Below are 20,162 nucleotides of genomic sequence, written 5' to 3'. Positions count from 1 at the left end.
TCCCTGCCATGGGTGTATTCAATAGGAACCAAACGGAACCAAACGTGCAGACACGGGAGGGTTCAATCTGAATTTACCCAATACGAAATTTTTGTTACGATTTGCTACAGTTTGCACTAATGAATATACGCAATAAAGTAGGTGGTGGGCTGGTTCCTGGCAGACACAGCTAGATGACTAAACGGAGCAGAAAGGGGAAATGATTCTTCGAGCATTTGTCTGTTCTGTTTGAATGATTTTGGTGTTATAGGATAGTCTACGGAGCACGATATCAGGTAAATGTTTCTGATTACGTTTGGAGTTGTTTCAGTCCTGTTATTTTATTTAGCCTACTGTACGCTAGGTTGTGATGAGATGCGTTTTGCTCATCAAGTTGAGTTTGGGTTGTTGGGCGAGTGAAATTGTGAGCTGCTTTATTTCATTTGAATGTTAATTATTCCTTAAATGTAATATGTTGCGCCTGTTTTCTGTTACAATAAACAATGTCGCCAATATACAGTACCAGTCAAAAGTTTGGGCACACCTACTTATTCAAGGGTTTATATATATTATTTGTTAAACTATTTTCTACATTGTAGAATAATAGTGAAGACATCAAAACTTTGAAATAACAAATATGGAATCATGTAGTAATCAAAAAAGTGTTAAACATATCAAAATATATTTTATATTTGAGATTCTTCAAAGTAGCCACCCTTTGCCTTGATGACAGCTTTGCACATTCTTGGCTTTCTCTCAACCACCTTCATGAGGAATGCTTTTCCAACCGTTTTGAAGGAGTTCCCACATATGCTTGTTGGCTGCTTTTCCTTCACTCTGCGGTCCATCTCATCAAAAAAACATCTCAATTGGGTTGAGGTCGGGTGATTGTGGAGGCCAGGTCATCTGATGCAGCACTCAATCACTCTTCTTGGTCAAATAGACCTTACATGGTCTGGAGGTGTGTTTTGGGTCATTGTCCTGTTGAAAAACAAATGATAGTCCCACTTTGCGCAAAACAGATGGGATGGCGTATCGTTGCAGAATACTGTGGTAGCCATGCTGATTAAGTGTGCCTTGAATTCTAAATAAATTACAGATAGTGTCACCAGCAAAGTACCCCCACACCATCACACCTCCTCCTCCATGCTTCACAGTGGGAATTACACATGCTGAGATCATTCGTTCACATACTCTGCATCTCACAAAGACATGGCAGTTGGACTCATCAGACCACTTGAACTCTGTGAAGCATTTTATTTGGGTTGCAATCTGAGGTGCAGTTAACTCTAATAAACTTATCCTCTGCAGCAGAGGTAACTCTGGGTCTTCCTTTCCTGTAGTGGTCCTCATGAGAGCCAGTTTCATCATAGCGCTTGATGTTTTTGGACTGCACTTGAAGAAACGTTCAAAGTTCTTGACATTTTCTGTTTTTGACTGACCTTCATGCCTTAAAGTAATGATGGACTGTCGTTTCTCTTTGCTTATTTGAGCTGTTTGTGCCATAATATGGACTTGGTATTTTACCAAATAGGGCTATCTTCTGTATACCATCCCTACCTTGTCACAACACAACTGATTGGCTCAAACGCATTAAGAAGGAAAGAAATTCCACCAAATAACTTTTAACAAGGCACACCTCTTAATTGAAATGCATTCCAGGTGACCACCTCATGTCATGAAGCTGGTTGAGAGAATGCAAAGCGTGTGCAAAGCTGGCATCATGGCAAAGGGTGGCTACTTTGAAGAGTCACAAGAATCACATAGTTTTGATGTCTTCACTATTATTCTACAATGTAGAAAATAGTACAAATAAAGAAAAACCCTTGAATGAGTATGTGTGTCCAAACGATTGACTGGTACTGTACTGTAGGTGTGTACGTGCGCTTGTGTTTTGGCTTGACACATTTGCCATGGTGTTCAGTTGGTGCACAGAAAGAAACTTGTCATATTGCATTCTCTTGTCTAGCCTACCATAACAGTAAAATACATGTAGCCTCATGAAAGAGATTACAGAGAGACGATAAGTCATAACCTAAGCCTATAATTAAATGCTTGGTAAAGGTTCAAGGTGTGTTAAAGGGTGGTAAAGAAACAGATTTTATCATCTATGTCTTTTAGTGATCAAATTGTTGTTAAAATCGTAACTTTTGTTATCGATGTCCTATGAGTCAATGGAGTGGAATGTAATAACTGATGTCTATAAAAAATAAAGTCACCAACGCCCATAGCCGCAACATATAGGGGGTGCTGAAAAAACCCAACATATTAATTAAAACATTGAAGCATTTATTTTCTTCACAAAAGTAGTGCACTGGGCCTTTAATAGTCCTGTATCGTCTGCAGCGCTAATAGGTGTCATTTAATTTCCTCTTATAGAATGGCCTTAAATTGCCTTAATAGAAAGAGGGCTTGTGGCTGTTATCTGTTTAAATCAGATATGCTGCACTTAATACAGTTTATGCAGCTCACTAACTTCTTTAAGGCATGAAAAAGTCATCAATAGCTGACATTTCTTGAATGACCATAAAGAATGAAAACTGCACTGCTCTAGCAGGATTCTGCTCTACAATATACAGTAAGTAGGATGAAAGAGAGGAGATGATAAGGAGATCATTTAGTAACCCTCAATATTTCCCTCCCATTCCAGGTAGGATGAGAGACAGACTGGTTGACCTGAAGGGGGTGGCCCCCGCTTCTTCAGACATGGACGAGCGAGGTCAGGGTCGGGGCACTGATGACGAGGAACAGCTGGAGCACCAGACAGTGGTGTTCGAAGGCGAAGACATGATGGACAGCATCTTCAGAGAGGTCCAGTCAATCAGGAAGGAGATCGCTCTGCTCCAGGTGGATGTGAAGTGCCTGGGCAAGCAGAACTCCCGATTCCTCACCTCTGTCCGGAGGATCAGCTCCATCAAACGAGACTCCAATGCCCTGGCCAAGGGCATCAAGACCCGGGGGGAGGGCATCTACACACGGCTGGAGAAGATCGGCATGCAGCACAAAGAGCTGGAAGAAGAGCATGGTGCCCATTCTGCTCTGGTCCGCATGGTGCGCTCACAGTATGTTTCTCTCACCGGGGCCTTCCACGAGGCCATGTCTGAGTACAACCAAGCAGAGATGGGCCAGAGGGAGAACTGCAAGACCCGGATCCAGCGCCAGGCAAAGATAATGGGCAAGGAGGTGACCGGAGATCAGATTGAGGAGATGGTCGAGACGGGAAAGTGGAACGTGTTCTCCGACAACCTCCTGGCGGACGGGCGGACGGCGCGATCAGCGCTTACGGAGATCGAGAACCGGCACAAGGAGCTGGTTGAGCTGGAGAGTCGGATCAAGGACATCCATGAGCTGTTCTTTCAGATGGCTCTGCTGGTTGAGGAACAGGGGGCCATGGTGGACAACATAGAGGCCAACGTAGTCGCAACAACAGACTTTGTGGGCAAGGCCCAGGCTCAGATCAAGCTGGCGGTGAAGTACAAGAAGAACAACCCCTGTAGGAAGTTGTGCTGTTGCTGTTTCCCATGCTGCAACAAGTGAGGCAGACAGACCGATATTAGTGTTATTGTTTTATCTCAAGTCAAGATCCTCTCAAAAGTGTTTTCATGGCCATGACAATGTATTTAAAGAAGTAGAATTAATCCATTTGCAGTTGTTTACACAAGTATGCACTTGATCCTGAATATTTTCAGATGTACAGTATGGGTGTTCCAATGTACACTGAGTGTACAAAATATTAAGAACAACTTCTTAATATTGAGTTGAACCTACTACCATTCCCAACTGAAAGGCACTTCAGTATTTTGTCTTGCCCATTCACCCTCTGAATGGCATACATTTACAATCCATGTCTCCAGACTTAAAATTCCTTCTTTAACCCGTCTCCTCCCCTTCATCTACACTGATATAAGTGGATTTAACAGGTGACATCAACAAGGGATCATAGCTTTCACCTGTCATGGAAAGAGCAGGTGTTCCTAATGTTTTGTGTACTCATTGTATGTTTAAAATGATTTCTGCAGTTTGAACGAGGGTGCCATTTTGTATGTCATATGCAGCTATTTCTATCTCTTATTGTACATTAACACCCTTGCCTAGCTGGCGTTAGGAGAGAAGATCCAGTATCTCAATGACAAACTGCTGAAGCTAACATGCCATAGTGTGATATGGGGTGTTCCATTTCTTTAATGTTGTAAAAAAATAAAACATTTGTTCGGTGCTCCAGACTGGCAGTTAAAAGAATACTTGATTAGTCAATCAAGAATGTTTACTTGAGTGCAGTTCAAATGTTTCCTTCTCCCACTATTCCCTTTAACCTTCAGCTGTATTGAATGTTTGATTATTTGTCCATTTTTTTTATATTATTTATGTTTTATGACAGGATATTGTGATTTTTATGAATACAAACGCTGTAGAATGGCCCTTTGTGTTTTATTTGAGCATCTATTTTTTGATGTACACAATTACTTGATCATGATGCGTCATTCTAAACGCATAATTGTGATACATTTGAGTTTCTTTTCTTGGAGACACAACCGTTATTGCTACACTGACTGATATTGCAACTGAAGGCAACCTCAAAATGACTCAACGGGAATTTACATTGTGAAGAAAACAAGAATGTGCCTCAATTTTTCCATTGTATATAGTGCACATCACATGCAGATATCCAAGAGACCATTGCTTTTTTTAGTGTCCATCGTGAGTCAAAAACAGGCTCAGAAAATTCTCATCAGATTGCTGTGACGTGTAAGGCTAACTTTCAACGTCTGTGTTCCATAAACCCACCAGCAAGTGAGGTACCTATCTCTCTGTTTCGACAATCGCCCAATCCTAAATCAACCACTCACTGCTCCTTCCCCACATATATCTAATGATCCCGCTGTGTAGATCTGAAATGATTGGATGCGTAAACGATATAGTAATACTTCCACTATATGGACATCCATGAGCTGTTCTTCCAGATGGCTCTGCTGGTGGAGGAATAGGGGGCCATGGTGGACAACATAGAGGCCAACGTAGTCGCAACAACAGACTTTGTGGGCAAGGCCCAGGCTCAGATCAAGCTGGCGGTGAAGTACAAGAAGAACAACCCCTGTAGGAAGTTGTTCTGTTGCTGTTTCCCATGCTGCAACAAGTGAGGCAGACAGACCGATATTAGTGTTATTGTTTTTTCTCAAGTCAAGATCCTCTCAAAAGTGTTTTCATGGCCATGACAATGTATTTAAAGAAGTAGAATTAATCCATTTGCAGTTGTTTACACAAGTATGCACTTGATCCTGAATATTTTCAGATGTACAGTATGGGTGTTCCAATGTACACTGAGTGTACAAAATATTAAGAACACTTTAATATTGAGTTGAACCTACTACCATTCCCAACTGAAAGGCACTTCAATATTTTGTCTTGCCCATTCACCATCTAAATGGCACACATACACAATCCATGTTTCCAGGTTTAAACAACCTTCTTTAACCCTTCATCTACACTGATTAAAGTGGATTTACAGGTGACATCAATAAGGGATCATAGCTTTCAACTGATTCACCTAGTCAGTCTGTCATGGAAAGAGCAAGTGTTCCTAATGTTTTGTACACTCAGTGGTATGTTTGTTTAAAATTATTTATGCAGTTTGAATGAGAATGTGCCATTTTGTATGTCATGCAGCCATTTCTGCCTCTTTACTGTAAAATATACATTTTATATTAACACCCTTGCCTAGCTGGTGTTAGGAGAGAAGACCAAGCATCTTGATATCGAACAGAAGCTAACATGCAAGTGTGCTATGGGGTGTTCCATTTCTTTAATGTAAAAACAAAACACTTGTTCGATGCTCCAGGCTGGCAGTTAAAGGAATACTTGATTAGTCAATCAAGAATGTTTACTTGAGTGCAGTTCAAATGCTTACTTCTCCCACTTGTCCTATAACGTTCTGCTGTATTGAATGTTTGATTTTACTTTTTTTTTTTTTTTTACATGACTTGTGTTTATTGACAGGATATTGTGATGTTTATGAATACAAATGCTGTAGAATGGCCCTTTGTGTTTCATATGAGCATCCATTTTTGATGTACACAATTACTTGATCATGATGCTTCATTCTAAACTCATAATTGTGATACTTTTGAGTTCTTTTCTTGGAGACAACTGTTATTGCTACACGGACTGATATTGCAACTGAAGGAAACCTCAAAATGACTCAACTGGATTATTACATTGTTAAGAAAACAAGAAGGTACCTTGATATTTCCATTATATAGAACACATCACATGCAGATATCCAAGAAAACATTGATATTTTTAGTGTCTAGCATGAGTCAAAAACAGACTCATAGAATGCTCATCAGATTGCTGTGACATGTAGGCTAACTTTCAACGTCTGTGTTCCATAACCCCACCAGCAAGTGAGGTTCCTATCGCTGTTTGGCAATCGCCCAATCCTAAATCGACCACTGCCCCTTCCCGGAAGATATCTAATGATCCTGCTGTGTAGATCTGAAAGGATTGGATGTGCAAACTATATAGTCATACTTCCACAAGTCAGTTGGTATTACATAATTGAGCTTCAACCTACAGTATATTAAATATAATTCAATGTGCCCGATGTTTTAGAATGTGAGTCAATCACTTAGGCTACAGGAAGTTTGCGGCATATGGTCGGTCATTGGGCAATCAAGTTTTGCCTATACCAATGCTGCTGCAGCAGGCACTTATCAAGAGAGCACGTGGTCATCCCTATTGCCTCTGATCTGACGGATTTACTAAACACAAGTGCATAATTTGTAAATTATGTCTGAGTGTTGGTGTGCCTCTAGCAATCTGTACATTTTAAAAACAAGAAAATGGTGCCATCTGCTTTGCTTAATATGATTTGAAATTATTTATACTTTTGATACTTAAGTATATTTTAGCAATTACATTTACTTTTGATACTTAAATACATTTAGAACCAAATAATTTTAGACTTGTATTCAAGTAGTATTTTACTGGGTGACTATCTTTTACATGAGTAACTTTGTGTTAATTTATCTATACTTTTACTCAAGTACCACAATTGGGTACTTTTTCTATCACTTCACTTCTATCACTCCCCAATGAAATGTTTGCCTATCAAGGGGAAATAATACAAAGCACATCTTTCAAATAACTGTACAATTGGCTGCCCAATTTATACCGTATCGTCATCAAGGAAATGTATTAATTTGATAGTATTAATTTGTATCTGTTGATCAGGCTGAAGTCATTATGGTCAATCGACAGTAGTCTTGCAAAATCGTTACAATAGAATGTCAGAGTACCTATCTGCTTTGCTAATCACAGTAGCACCCGCTGCAACGACAAATAATGCCGTTTGATTAAGATTTTTTTTTTACATTGGAATGTTACATTTTTGCGAGTAACAATGATTAACCTTTTCAGTAAATATTGATATCCATGATCTGTTATTGGCCCTCATTTCGACGCCAACCAGGATGGCCGAGTGGTTAAGGCGTTGGACTTAAGATCCAATGGACATATGTCCGCGTGGGTTCGAACCCCACTCCTGGTAATCAGCGCACTTCTTTTGTTAATAGTTCCTGATGTCATTGGTAATGTCAATATGCGGAAAATGTATTCACAACCTGAAATAGTTACAGCGCTACCACTGTCCATTATATTGTCAAGTGACCGGAATAACAATTGAAATACATGTCCTCAAAGATGGAAGGCAGGCGGAGATCAGGTGGGACCATTCTAGCCAATGAGAGGGCAGATACGCGAACAACAGGACATAGAGATTAGATAGAGAACTCATCTTTGTATCGGTGCTATTGTATCTGTGACAGCATGAGCAGCGCCATTGAGGCTGAATGAGTCTCCTAAAACAAAAATGGTGAAAGCCCACCATGGCATTGTCCCTTAAAAAGGTTATATCAATCTAGTCCTCTATCTATCTCTATGACAACAGGCACAACTCAGATATAACGTTGTTTTTTTCAGTTGCCGAAATGCCACGTGCGTCCACTTGCATCAGTGACTTCAGAATAACCTAAACATTATGAAACTGCTATTAGATCAAATTACCAATTACATTTTTTTGTTGAACAAATTCGAGCCTCTCTCACGAATCTCCATACAGATTTTGGTCTGAGTAAAACATAGTAAAACCAAAGTTAATGGATATACTGACCCTAACAATGGGAGACGTTGTCCACAAAGCCTCATGGCAGGTTGTCTAGCTCCCGCCTACCATTTCTTTATATTTGTAGATAAATTAGTATTGTAATCATTATTGTAATCCTAATCCTTTTTTAAATATTTGATGAAGGTTGTTGAAGTCAACCACCTGTATTCAATGGAAAGAGCCTGTCGCCCACAGACATGGCAGTCCTGCTGCTAGCTCCTTTGAAGTATATATATATATATTTTGTGTATTATTTCTTACATTATTAGCCCAGAACGTTTTTTTGTGTTATTACATACAGCTGGAAATAACTTTTGGATATCTGAGCGGCGATAACTCCCCAACATTACGATCAGCCCCCCAGGACAATTGAACTTATCCCAGAGGCTGCTCCAAGATGCCGCCAGCGGAGAATAGTTATTCGGAGTGGACTTCTAGTCCGATTCAGGAGGTGTGCACTCCATCCACCACTTCCGAGTATATTTCACTCGCGAATGTTCAGTCTCTGGACAATAAAGTAGATGAGCTCAGGGCGAGGATCTCCTTCCAGAGAGATATCAGGGACTGATACTCTGTTTCACGGAATCATAGCTCTCTCCGGATATACTGTCCCCGTCCATACAGCCAGCTGGGTTCTCAGTACATCGCCCAGACAGGAATATTGAACTCTCTGGGAAGAATAAAGGCGTTAGTGTATGTTTTATGCTTAACTACTCATGGTGTGATTGTGATAACGTACAGAAACTAAAGTCATTTTGTTCACCTGATCTAGAATACCTCACAATCGACAATATTACCTCCCAAGAGAATTATCTCCAGTTATAGTCACAGCTGTGTATATTCCCCCTCAAGCTGATACCAAGACAGCCCTCAAGGAACTACACTGGACTTTGTGCAATCTGGAAACCACATATCCTGAGGCCCCATTTATTGTAGCTGGTGATTTTAGCAAAGCAAATTTGAGGAGGTGGCTCGGGTGGTTGATGTCCTTGATGATCTTTTTTGACCTTCCTGTGATATCAGTGACTGTAGGTGTCCTGGAGGGCAGGCAGTGTGCTGTGCAGACCGCACCACCCTCTGGATAGCCCTACTGTTGCGGGCAGTGTAGTTGCCGTACCAGGCGGGGATACAGCCCGATAGGATGCTCTCAATTGTATATCTGTAAAAGTTTGTGAGGGTCTTAGGGGCTAAGACAGATTTCTTTAGCCTCCTGAGGTTAAAGAGGCTCTGTTGTGCCTTCTTCACCACACTGTCTGTGTGGGTGGACCATTTCAGATTGTCAGTGATGTTTATGCTGAGAAGCTTGAAGCTTTTCACCTTCTCCACTGCGGTCCCGTCGATGTGAAAAGGGGCATGCTCGCTCTGTTGTCTTCTTAAGTCCACGATCAGCTCCTTTGTTTTGTTGACGTTGAGGGAGAGGTTATTTTTCTGGCACCACTCCAGGGCCCTCACCTCCACTCTGTAGGCTGTCTCGTCATTGTCGGTAATCAGGCCTACTACTGTTTTGTCGTCTGCAAACTTGATGATTGAGTTAGAGGCGTGCGTGGCCACGCAGTCATGGGTGAATAGGGAGTACAGGAGGGGGCTGAGCACGCACCCATGAGGAGCCCCTGTGTTGAGGATCATTGTAGTGCAGTTGTTGTTTCCTACCTTCACCATCTGGGGGTGGCCCCTCAGGAAGTCCAGGACCCAGTTGCACAGTGCTGGGTTCAGACCCAGGGCCTCGAGCTTAATGATGAGCTTGGATGGTACTATGGGGTTGAAGGCTGAGCTATAGTCAATGAACAGCATTCTTACATACATACATACATTCCTCTTGTCCAGATGGGATAGGGCAGTGTGCAGTGAAATGGCAGATATATCTGTGGATCTACTGGAGCGGTATGCAAACTGAAGTTGTTCAAGGGTGTCAGGTAAGATGGAGGTGATATGATCCTTAACTAGCCTCTCAAAACACTTCATGATGACAGAAGTGAGTGAGATAGTCATTCAGTTCAGTTACCTTTGCTTTCTTGGGTACAGTAACTATGGTGGACATCTTGAAGCAAGTGGGGACAGCTGACTAGGATATGGAGAGATTGAATATGTCTGTAAACACTCCAGCCAGCTGGTCTGTGCATGCTCTAGGGATACTAGGGATACCGTCTGGGGCAGCAGCCTTGCAAGTGTTAACACGCGTAAACGTCTTACTCAAGTCGGCCACAGAGAACGAGAGCCCACAGTCCTTGGGAGCGGACCACGTCGGTGGCACTGTGTTATCCTCAAAGGGGGAAAAGGTGTTTAGCTTGTCCAGAAGCACGTCGGTGTCCACGACGTGGCTGGTTTTCCCTTTGTAATCCGTGATTGTCTGTAGACCCTGCCACATTTGTCTCGTGTCTGAGCCGATGAATTGCGACTCCACTTTGTCTCTGTACTGATGTTTAGCCCGTTTGATTGCAGGATTTACCTCTGTGTTTTTCCCAAAAGGCTCAGACTTTTCTGTTTCCGTCTACTTGGTCCGGCACCCGTGTCTCTCTGGGCCATGGCTCCGGCAGGCCTGCTCTCACTTGGGGCCAAAGCCAGGCCACTGGTACTTTTCAGCTGGCATTTACATAACATTGGCTAACTGTGAATATTATCTTCTCACGAAGCAACTGTTTTGATTATGCAGAGGCTGTTGATTCTGCTCTTCACAAGTCCTCACAGCCCTAGCTATGGAAACAATTTCACTAGCATAACAAAAGGGTGTATACACTAGTGTAACACTGATGTTAGTCAAAAAAGCAGCATTGGATGCTTTGTGAATATGGGCCCTGGTGAAATGTGTGATCTTAGGCATGCTCCTACTATCAGCCCCCCTCTTTTCTTTGTCTCATCTCCCAGAGGACCTGAGCCCCTGGTCATGCTTCCGTTCCGACTGCAGGATGACAAACATCCATCATTATCCATGACTACCATCCACATGCAATCCACCACCACTTTCCTAATAAACACTCATCAATCTATTGTACATGGAACAATAAAGTTTATATATTTGATTAATATTCCCTTTTTGTCAATAACAGATTGTACACATAGCAACATGCTTGACAGAGATTTTTTTTTGGAACATATCTTTAGACTTTATGGAGGTTATGGGGGTGCTGCTGTTGCCCATCAGATTTCATATTATGCCAATGTCGAGGTTGTCAATTAGGAAGATGGTGCTGTTCAGAATGACAAGTTCATTGACAGTTGATGTTCACAGGACTCTCCAAATGTCAACATTGAACGAGCACCATGGATGAAGGAGGGGAAAACAGCTTTGCTCTACCACAACTTCCCCGAATCATCCAATGATTGCTTCGTGAACAATTGCTGCATCTAAAATAAATACATAAACACTTTTTTCATTCTGTTTCTTTATGGTGGATGTGATTGATTTAGCAGGTTTATAATATAATATATTGTTTTAAAAATGTTTTTCAATATAGAGTCAGCCACTGAGTATTTTAGGTTGTCTTTTTAAATATTTGCTAAGATAATGTATTGTTATTTTGTACATGTGAAACAGTCATTCGTTTTGGGATAGACTATTACCTGTAAATGTCAACTACCCTTTAAAAAAAAAAAGTTGTGAAATTATACATATAAAACTTAATTTACCAGGAGAGATAGTGGACAAGCAAACATAAGAATCATCACAGACACCCTTGTAAAGTATTGTGTGATATTTAATAGTGGAACAAAATGTTTTATATGCTTCAAAACTACAGATTTAAGGACACTGAAGTGGTAAACAATGGCATAAAAAGCCTTAAAGCAGTAAAGAGGAGAAAAATACATGTACAATGGTTATTTCTGTATTAGTATTACCCACAAGCAGCCCATTAAAACACTTAGGTAGAGCAGAGGACTTACAGCATGTGGGTTTGCAATTTTAACTGTGCAACACCACACAGGCCTCATTCCTCGCAGGTAGGAGGGTACCAGAAATAAATGAATAAAAACAAAACTAACGAAAGAGCACACAGGGCCACAGCACTTCAGTAGCACGCAGACACCAACAATATCCCTCGCCTCATCAATACTTTCGACTCTCGCCTTGCTCTTGCAGCACCACAAATGGCAGTATGTTACCTTCATAATATAAACAATACATTTGTTCCACCTCACAATATAAATATGCATTTAAAAATTTTAAAAAAAAATTACATTGTGACTTGACATGCAAATAATGGCTTTTACCTGCTTCGAAATAACCCTTTTATTGTAGCCTGAAAGAATAGCTATTGGCTCAGAGCTTTTACATCACGTCAGCCAGAAGATGTCAGTGTCACACAGAATAACCTAGTTGGAATCACATTTTCTCTACCTCTGTGTCATTTCAATATCCTGGCATAGCTAACTAAATTCAATTTACAACCATTGTGACAAATGCATTTTTACATCCATTGTCCAACCTGAGTGTGAACTAAGGCAAAGTCAAATGTGTTGGGCCAGACTGGTTCCTCAGTCAATTCTGCTGTGCACATACAGTCTATGGCTGGGCTGGTCCTGACACATGGCTGTTGACTCCTTTGCGGCGTCTACGGCCATGTATCAGGGCTATGGCTGGGCTAGACTGGTGGTGTAGAGCTAGGAGACAGTTCCCGCCCATTCAGTCAGTTCTGTTAGGGCAGATTGATTCTCCAGTCCTTCAGTCAGTTGTGCCGGGCCTATGGCGGGGCTAGGCTGGTGGTGTAGAGGTAGGAGACAGTACCAGCCTGTATCTGGAAGGTCTGGCCCTGGATATGGTGGCTTGGGATCTGTTCACTGGTCTGACTGATTGAGATGGGCTGGCTGCTCTGGCTGTTGATGTGGATAGCCTGGGCCTGACCCTGCTGCTCTCTGCTCATCTGCCCCAGTATGGTGCTCTGGTCCTGGGTCACAGCCAGCTGAGAGAGGGTCTGGTGCTGCTGCTGCTGGTGCATGACGTGGAGCTGCTGTACAGAGCCAGGGCCAGGGAGGGAGCCAGGCCTGGGTGCTATGTGCAGGGGCTGGGGCGGCCCATGGTGGGCCTGAAGGTGCTCCATGTCCTCCTTGGATAGCGTGATGACATGCATCTGTTCAGGCTGCCCTGCGACCCCAACCCCGTTGGTCATGTGTCCGTCCTGCAGCACGCTGATAGTCTGGATCTGCTGGTTGTGATGGTCCACGCTGCCCTGAATTGAAAAATAATAATAATAATTTGGATTTAACGTGCCATTCAAAAAACCAAAAGGACAAGGTCCTAGCCCTTTATTGAGCCCTAGAGGGGAAACCCAGCATTGGACAAGCATAGGACAATACAGATACATAGACCTCCTGTACATCAACACACATTGACCTGAGTACTGATGGCTGGTGTGTCCAAAAAAGCAAGAGACTGTACAATATATTGTCTGTGTCCCAAATGGCAACCTATTCCCGACGGGCCCTAGTCAATAGTAGTGCAGTATAGGGAATAGGGTGCCATTTGGGAAAATACCATTATTGGCTCACTTTACCTGCGTGACCAAGGCCACGTTTTGCATGTGTCCTGACGGCTGGGTGAGGAGGGTCAGTCTGGAGTGGACCTGGTCTGCCGCCTCAGAGACCCCACCCTCTGTTGTGGTAATAATGCTGATGCCCTGATCATGCCCACAGTGACTGGGCACAAAGTTGAGGTTGTTGAGATTATCCACATCTCCAGTCACAACCAGCTGTATCTCCTGCTCTGGGTGACCAGGTAGCTGGTATTGCTGGAGCTGTAGGATGCTCCGTACCTGTGTATAGATGATGTCATGTGTTGTAGCTGATATCAATGACATACTTCACGAAGGTTACCTACGATGACTGCCTGCAGTGTCACAAAGCTCTGAGTGGACCATAGTGTGGTTTTGAAATCTGTCATTTGTATTGTCAATTAAGACTGTAATATTGTGGTGTGGCACTAAAAAACAAATGTCCTAACTCTTACCTCCTCCGTTGCCCCAGCCTCCTCTTCCACCACCCCAGCCCCGCACTGGGTCTCCTCGGTGGTGATGGTGACTACGCTCTCCTTGTTGTGGGTTTTGGTGTGGGTCTTCAAGTTGTCCAGGCGAGCGAAGGACAGGTTGCAAAAGGAGCAGGTGAATGGCTTCTTTCCGGTATGGGAGGCGACGTGACGGCGCCTGGCACTGGCATCAGAGAATGACTTGTTGCAGACGTTGCAGACATATGGCTTCTCTCCTCTGGAAACACAAACACGTTCACACTGGTAAAAGGATGTGGACTGGATCACATTTTCATTCATGTTTGTTGTGGAGTCTTCGTGTGTAGAACACATTCGTTATAAGCCCCTTTTGAGTTTGTGATCCTCACATGCACATAAATTGCGTCATATTTTTTGAATGGAAATAAATAAAATAAACATGCGGTAAGGGTGTTTTTTCCCCACCATCTCTCAGGATTGGTGTAAATCCTTTCTATGACAAGACATGGTGGAATAGTTCAACCTTGTATGAGTCATATCTCACCTGTGAATTCTGATGTGCGTCTGCAGTGTGCTCTTGGCTGTAAAACACTTTCCACAGATCTCACAAGTGAAAGGCTTCTCACCTGTCACGAGATCAGCAACAGCAACAACTTATTACATAGTAACACACTAGAATTTGCAGAAGTTAAACCTCGTCTCACTCTACCTGTGTGAGTTCTCATGTGCTTCTTCAGCTGAGCTGCATCCATGAACCTACGTTGACAGTGCGCACATTCTGGTAAAGATTTACCCGTATGGACCCTGTGATGGCTCTTTAGTTGTCTCTTCTGGCTGAACGTCTTTTCACATTTGTCACAGCTGAATGTTTTCTCCTCTAGGATTTAAAAGAGAGAATAAGAGTCCAAGTACAATTAATTAAAGGCAAAACTCGTACTTTTGAGTTATTCCGAATATGAAAGCCGAATTGAAAAGGGATACACTTTATATACGTTTTGATTGAAGTTGTATACCCCAAGAAACGCACTAAACCATTAATCACTCGCTAGAAGTCAGTCAAGTAGGCAACCTGTGTGTAAGTTCATGTGATCCACTAGTGAGTGTTTGGTGGACAGGGCTTTCGAGCAGACGGTACAGACGAAGGGTTTCTCTCCAGTGTGCATCCGCTGGTGAACCAGGAGGGTGTGCTTCTGTGTGAAACTCTTCCCACACGCAAAACACTTGAAAGGCTTTTCACCTGGTGGGAACATTTTAAAACATTATTATCACTCAGGCCTATGAAATAATATGCTTTAATCTAATTGGAGGGATATAGTCACAAGCCTCGCCTGTGAGGAACTTGTCAGAAATAAATGTGTTCTAGTAATTCTGTCTATAATGAAATGAAATTAGCCAATAAAAACAATCATGGAAGTAATAGAGGTCCCAGGCCTCACCTGTATGAGTCCTTTGATGTATCTTTAAGAACAGGTGGTTTTTGAACACTTTCCCACAGTCTTCACACCGTGCCTCTGTGTTGGGGTATTTTCTCTTCCTGCCCCTCTTCCCTGGTTCTCTGCATTCAGACGTAGTGTCGTCCCGGTCACCCACCCTGTAGCCCTTAAATTTCACCGGCGGTCTGATCTTCCTCTTACTCTGCCGCCTAGTACGGGCTGATCTAGGATCATAGTCTGCATCATCAGAGTCTCTTATTGGAGAATCCAGTTTATCATGTGACTCAACCAGACATTCTTCAGGGTCTACACAGTCTACTGTGACACCATCGACTGTAACCTGCTGTTTTTCATTGGCTGCATCCTGGATATTGATGATATCACTTCTTACTTCCTGTTTATTGGACTCTTCCAACGGCTTCACCGACATGTCCACTTCATTCTTCCTGGGACGACCTCTTTTCCGTTTCGGCTGCATCGCTGACGATGTCCCTTCTCCCAGTCCTTTACCTTCTCCGCTGTCTGTGTTCACTTTCGGTCTCACCTCGAAACCAGGACAGGTGATGTTACTAAGGCCCCTCCCCTCTACACCTGGATAGGTAATGTTCAGGTTATGGTCCGCGTGAGCTTTCACAAGGTCACTAACCTCTAGGAGTCTGGCCAGGTCTAGTAGCTGCTCGGTAACACTCTCCTCCACAGATACCTGCAGGGATAGAAATGGAAGAAAAATCACTCTTGGATGCAAGATCCTTTAATTTTCAGTGCACGTCAAAATGATCACACTCCTTGATTTCAATGTAAAAATGCACATTTACAGTGGCAAGAAAAAGTATGTGAACCATTTGGAATTACCTGGAATTCGGCTAAAATTTGACATAACATTTGATCTGATCTTCATCTAAGTCACAACAATAGACAAACTCAGTGTGCTTAAACTAATAATACACAAATTATTGTATTTTTCTTGTCTATATTGAATACATAATTTAAACATTCACAGTGTAAGTTGGAAAAAGTATATGAACCCCTAGGCTAATTACTTCTCCAAAAGCTAATTGTCAGGAGTCAACTAACCTAGAGTCGAATCAATGAGACGAAATTGGAGATTTTGGTTAGAGCTGCCCTGCCCCATAAAAAACTCACAAAATTTGAGTTTGCTATTCACAAGAAGCATGCCTCGAACAAAAGAGATCACAGAAGACCTAAGATTTGTTGCCTTGTATAAAGCTGGAAAGGGTTACAAAAGTATCTCTAAAAGTCAGTCCACCGTAAGACAAACTGCCTATAAATTGAGAAATTTCAGCTGTTGCTATTCTCCCTAGGAGTGGCTGTCCTGCAAAGATGACTGCACGAGCACAGCGCAGAATGCTCAATGAGGTGAGGAAAAATCCTAGAGTGTCAGCTAAAGACTTACAGAAATCTCTGGAAGATGCTAACATCTCTGTTGACAAGTCTACAATACGTAAAACTCTAAACAAGAATGGTGTTCATGGGAGGACACCATGTAAGAAGCCACTGCTGTCCAAAACAAACATTACTGCACGTCTGAAGTTTGCAAAGGAGCACCTGGATGTTCCGCAGCGCTACTGGCAAAATATTCTGTGTGTGGAGAAAAAAGGCACAGCACACCAACATCAAAACCTCATCCCAACTGTAAAGTATGGTGGAGGGAGCATCATGGTTTGGGGCTGCATTGCTGCCTCAGGGCCTGGACAGCATGCTATCATCGACAGAAAAATAAATCCCCAAGATTATCAAGGCATTTTTGCAGGAAAATGTAAGGCTATCTGTTCGCCAATTGAAGTTCAACAGAAGTTAGAGGATGCAACAGGACAACAACCCAACAGACAGAAGTAAATCAACAACAGAATGGCTTGATCAGAAGAAAATGTGCCTTCTGGAGTGGCCCTGACCTCAACCCGATAGAGATGCTGTGGCATGACCTCAAAAGAGCGGTTCACACCAGACATCCCAAGAATATTGTGGAACTGAAACAGTTTTGTAAAGAGGAATGGTCCAAAATTCCTCCTGACTGTTGTGCAGGTCTGATCTACAGAAAACATTGGGTTGAGGTTAATGCCAAAGGAGGGTCAACCTGTTATTAAATCAAAGGGTTCACATACTTTTCCCAACCTGCACTGTGAATATTTACACGTGTTCAATAAAGACATGAAAAATTATAATTGTTTGTGTGTTATTAGTTTAAGCAAACTGTGTTTGTCTATTGTCATGACTTAGATGAAGATCAGATCCAATTGTATGACCAATTTATGCAGAAATCCAGGTCATTCTAAAGGGTTCACATACTTTTCTTCCCACTGGATGTAAAATGTCAAAATTATTTTGGTTTTCCCCTGGAATTTCACTCCACGAAACCCAGTTTCCATTACCCCCATTTCCACCCATAGATACCTGGGCACTGTAGATGAACTCTAGTACAGCTCCAAAGGTCTCCGCCGCCATGCCGTCCAGCCTGTAGGTCGACTGGCTGATCTGCTCCTCAGCAGTGAACATGAGGGAGAAGTAGTCACTGCTGGCGGCCAACAGGGCCTTATGTGCTTTGAAGTGCACATCTTCTACGATAAGGGTGATGTCACACAGAAGCTCTCGCTTTCTCAGCTTGTCAAATTTGCAGAGGATGGTATCCTTGTGTGTTGTTGAATGAATGGCTGTGTGGGAGGTGGGTGTGATTAGGGTCTTCTCAGACATTTTCTTGAGGATGGATTGTGAAGTATGATTCTAACCAAACCTCACCACCTGCAACAAAGTGAAACATAATTGGAAAGAAATAGGCCTAATACAGTGCAATAAATTGTATGGAATATGTTGATTGGCGCAAAGCTGTGGCATGATCATTATAATTCACACTTCATAATTGTGAGACTGCTTGAAATGTACCTATAGCCCATCCATTTAATTTGAACTTTTCAGGGCTCTTGACTTGACACAGAATTTGCTACTGCAGCCTACAGAACAATGAGTGCTCCAGGCTCTCACTATAGAAAATATTTCTCTCTTTTTTGTTGTTGCGATATTTCACACATATACATTTTGTCGATCAACAGCTGTTTGAAACCTTAGTAAGAACTGTTGAAGAGCCATAAGACAGAGCAATTTAGCGATCACTGGTCACTAAGTCACAGGGAAGTGTGCGCATACATTTTTGCATCGTTTCAAAACAGCGACACAACACCGGCGGGCGCCATGTAAAGCTTTCTACATTATACACAATGAATGCACTGCAAGTGGAACCCAAAATCTAAACAAAAGAACAATGTTCAATAAAGAGACGAAGAAACTTTCTCAGCATTTCTAGGATTGCTGCAAACACTGCAATGCCTTAAAAAAGATATCAAGCTTTCAGGACCTTACCGTCTCTTCTTCGCAGTTACTCAGATTATCGCGAGATGTGGAGGTTGTTCACGGGTGTTTCATGTTTCTCGCAGTTTGAATCCACGATCTTTATAAGCTTTGGTTGGTATAATTTTTCACTGCATTAATCTATCCACGGTGTTGTTATATCTATGGCCAGGATCAATAAAACGTTTGTTAATGGGAGTCAAATAGTCATTATTATACCTCCGTGGTCGAATCTTTCACATGATTATTACACATGTTGTTGAGGCGAATCTTTATCGATCTCCAGACTCTATGCCTGTTGTCTGACAAAGGTCAACTGGAAAAAGCTTGTGAGACTTTCTTCCAGTATCAATGATGTACATATAAATCATTGGTCAGTATCCTAGCGTTATTTAACAGATTTTTTGGATCAACAAAATAAATGCTTCAAAACTAAAAATAGGATCTCTGGTTTCTTTTCAGGACTTTCCCCCTGCACTGTCAGAGCGTCCCACCAGAGGCGTATAAGAGCAGCAATTCTATGCAATGATTCGGGTGTTCATTATACAGAGTAATACATGAGTTGATAACCTCGCACAGCCTGCAGATAGGTCAACAATTTTCTGGAGAAGTTATGTTATGGATCATAAGACTATGGGCAAATAAGTGTTTTATCTGTACATTAACATGCTTTAAAATTAATATTTGAATGTTGTGCACTTAATTGAGTCAAGTGGAGGGGCTGTGGTTTTACAAATAGCATATTTTATATCTTAACCAACCCACTTATCCTTAACCTTTAGCCAACATAGGGATGTCTGGAACACTGACCTATTGTTTTGATATGGATTTTCATTTGATCATACTCACATTAATGTATAACCTAAAGGTCTTTGCACATTTAATAAATAAACAATTACTTATTGGTTTCTGATCACTTCATGTGAAGTGGGCAGACAATAAGATATCGAACTTTGCTATGCTATAAGAGGTGTACCAGGCTAACGACAGTTGAAGTCAGAAGTTTACATACACCTTAGCCAAATACATTTAAACTCAGTTAACAATTCCTGACATTTAAAAATTCCATGTCTTAGGTCAGTTAGGATCACCACTTTATTTTAAGAATGTGAAATGTCAGAATAATAGTAGAGAGAATTATTTCAGCTTTTATTTCTTTCTTTCAGGATTGAGGTCAGGGCTTTGTGATGGCCACTCCAATACCTTGACTTTGTTGTCCTTAAGCCATTTTCCCACAACTTTGAAGTATGCTTGTGTAACAGTATAACTTTAGACCGTCCCCTCGCCCATACCCGGG

General features: G+C 42.1%; 2 protein-coding genes and 1 non-coding gene across 4 annotated transcripts; 2 read left to right on the top strand and 1 right to left on the bottom strand.

Annotated features, from left to right (window-relative positions):
* The first annotated feature begins 127 nt into the window (after nucleotides 1-127).
* LOC110497590 (syntaxin-11) lies at nucleotides 128-6,011 on the top strand. The gene is made up of 2 exons (XM_021573781.2): nucleotides 128-275; nucleotides 2,630-6,011. Exon 2 carries the CDS (start codon nucleotides 2,635-2,637, stop codon nucleotides 3,514-3,516), a length of 882 nt encoding a protein of 293 aa, XP_021429456.1. The 5' UTR covers nucleotides 128-275; nucleotides 2,630-2,634; the 3' UTR covers nucleotides 3,517-6,011.
* Nucleotides 6,012-7,442: 1,431 nt separating this feature from the next.
* On the top strand, nucleotides 7,443-7,525 carry trnal-uaa. Its single transcript has one exon. It is a non-coding gene; the product is annotated as a tRNA-Leu (tRNA).
* Nucleotides 7,526-11,814: 4,289 nt separating this feature from the next.
* Nucleotides 11,815-19,753, bottom strand: zbtb24 (zinc finger and BTB domain containing 24). Of its 2 annotated transcripts, none has more exons than XM_021573780.2 (9): nucleotides 18,404-19,753; nucleotides 17,918-18,262; nucleotides 15,509-16,208; nucleotides 15,142-15,309; nucleotides 14,782-14,949; nucleotides 14,617-14,698; nucleotides 14,079-14,331; nucleotides 13,627-13,884; nucleotides 11,815-13,302 (listed from the first exon to the last, which is right to left on the bottom strand). In XM_021573780.2, exons 2-9 carry the CDS (start codon nucleotides 18,212-18,214, stop codon nucleotides 12,817-12,819), a joined length of 2,412 nt encoding a protein of 803 aa, XP_021429455.2. In that variant the 5' UTR covers nucleotides 18,215-18,262; nucleotides 18,404-19,753; the 3' UTR covers nucleotides 11,815-12,816. The 2 variants fall into 2 exon arrangements, with proteins under 2 accessions (XP_021429455.2, XP_021429454.2); XM_021573779.2 differs by having other exon boundaries at nucleotides 18,878-19,753.
* Between the last annotated feature and the right edge of the window lie 409 nt (nucleotides 19,754-20,162).

The sequence above is a fragment of the Oncorhynchus mykiss genome, chromosome 19 (genome assembly GCF_013265735.2).
Source record: "Oncorhynchus mykiss isolate Arlee chromosome 19, USDA_OmykA_1.1, whole genome shotgun sequence".
Classification (NCBI taxonomy): Eukaryota; Metazoa; Chordata; class Actinopteri; order Salmoniformes; family Salmonidae; genus Oncorhynchus; species Oncorhynchus mykiss.
Note: the sequence above shows the minus strand (reverse complement) of the source record. Positions and strands in the feature narration are given on the sequence as shown.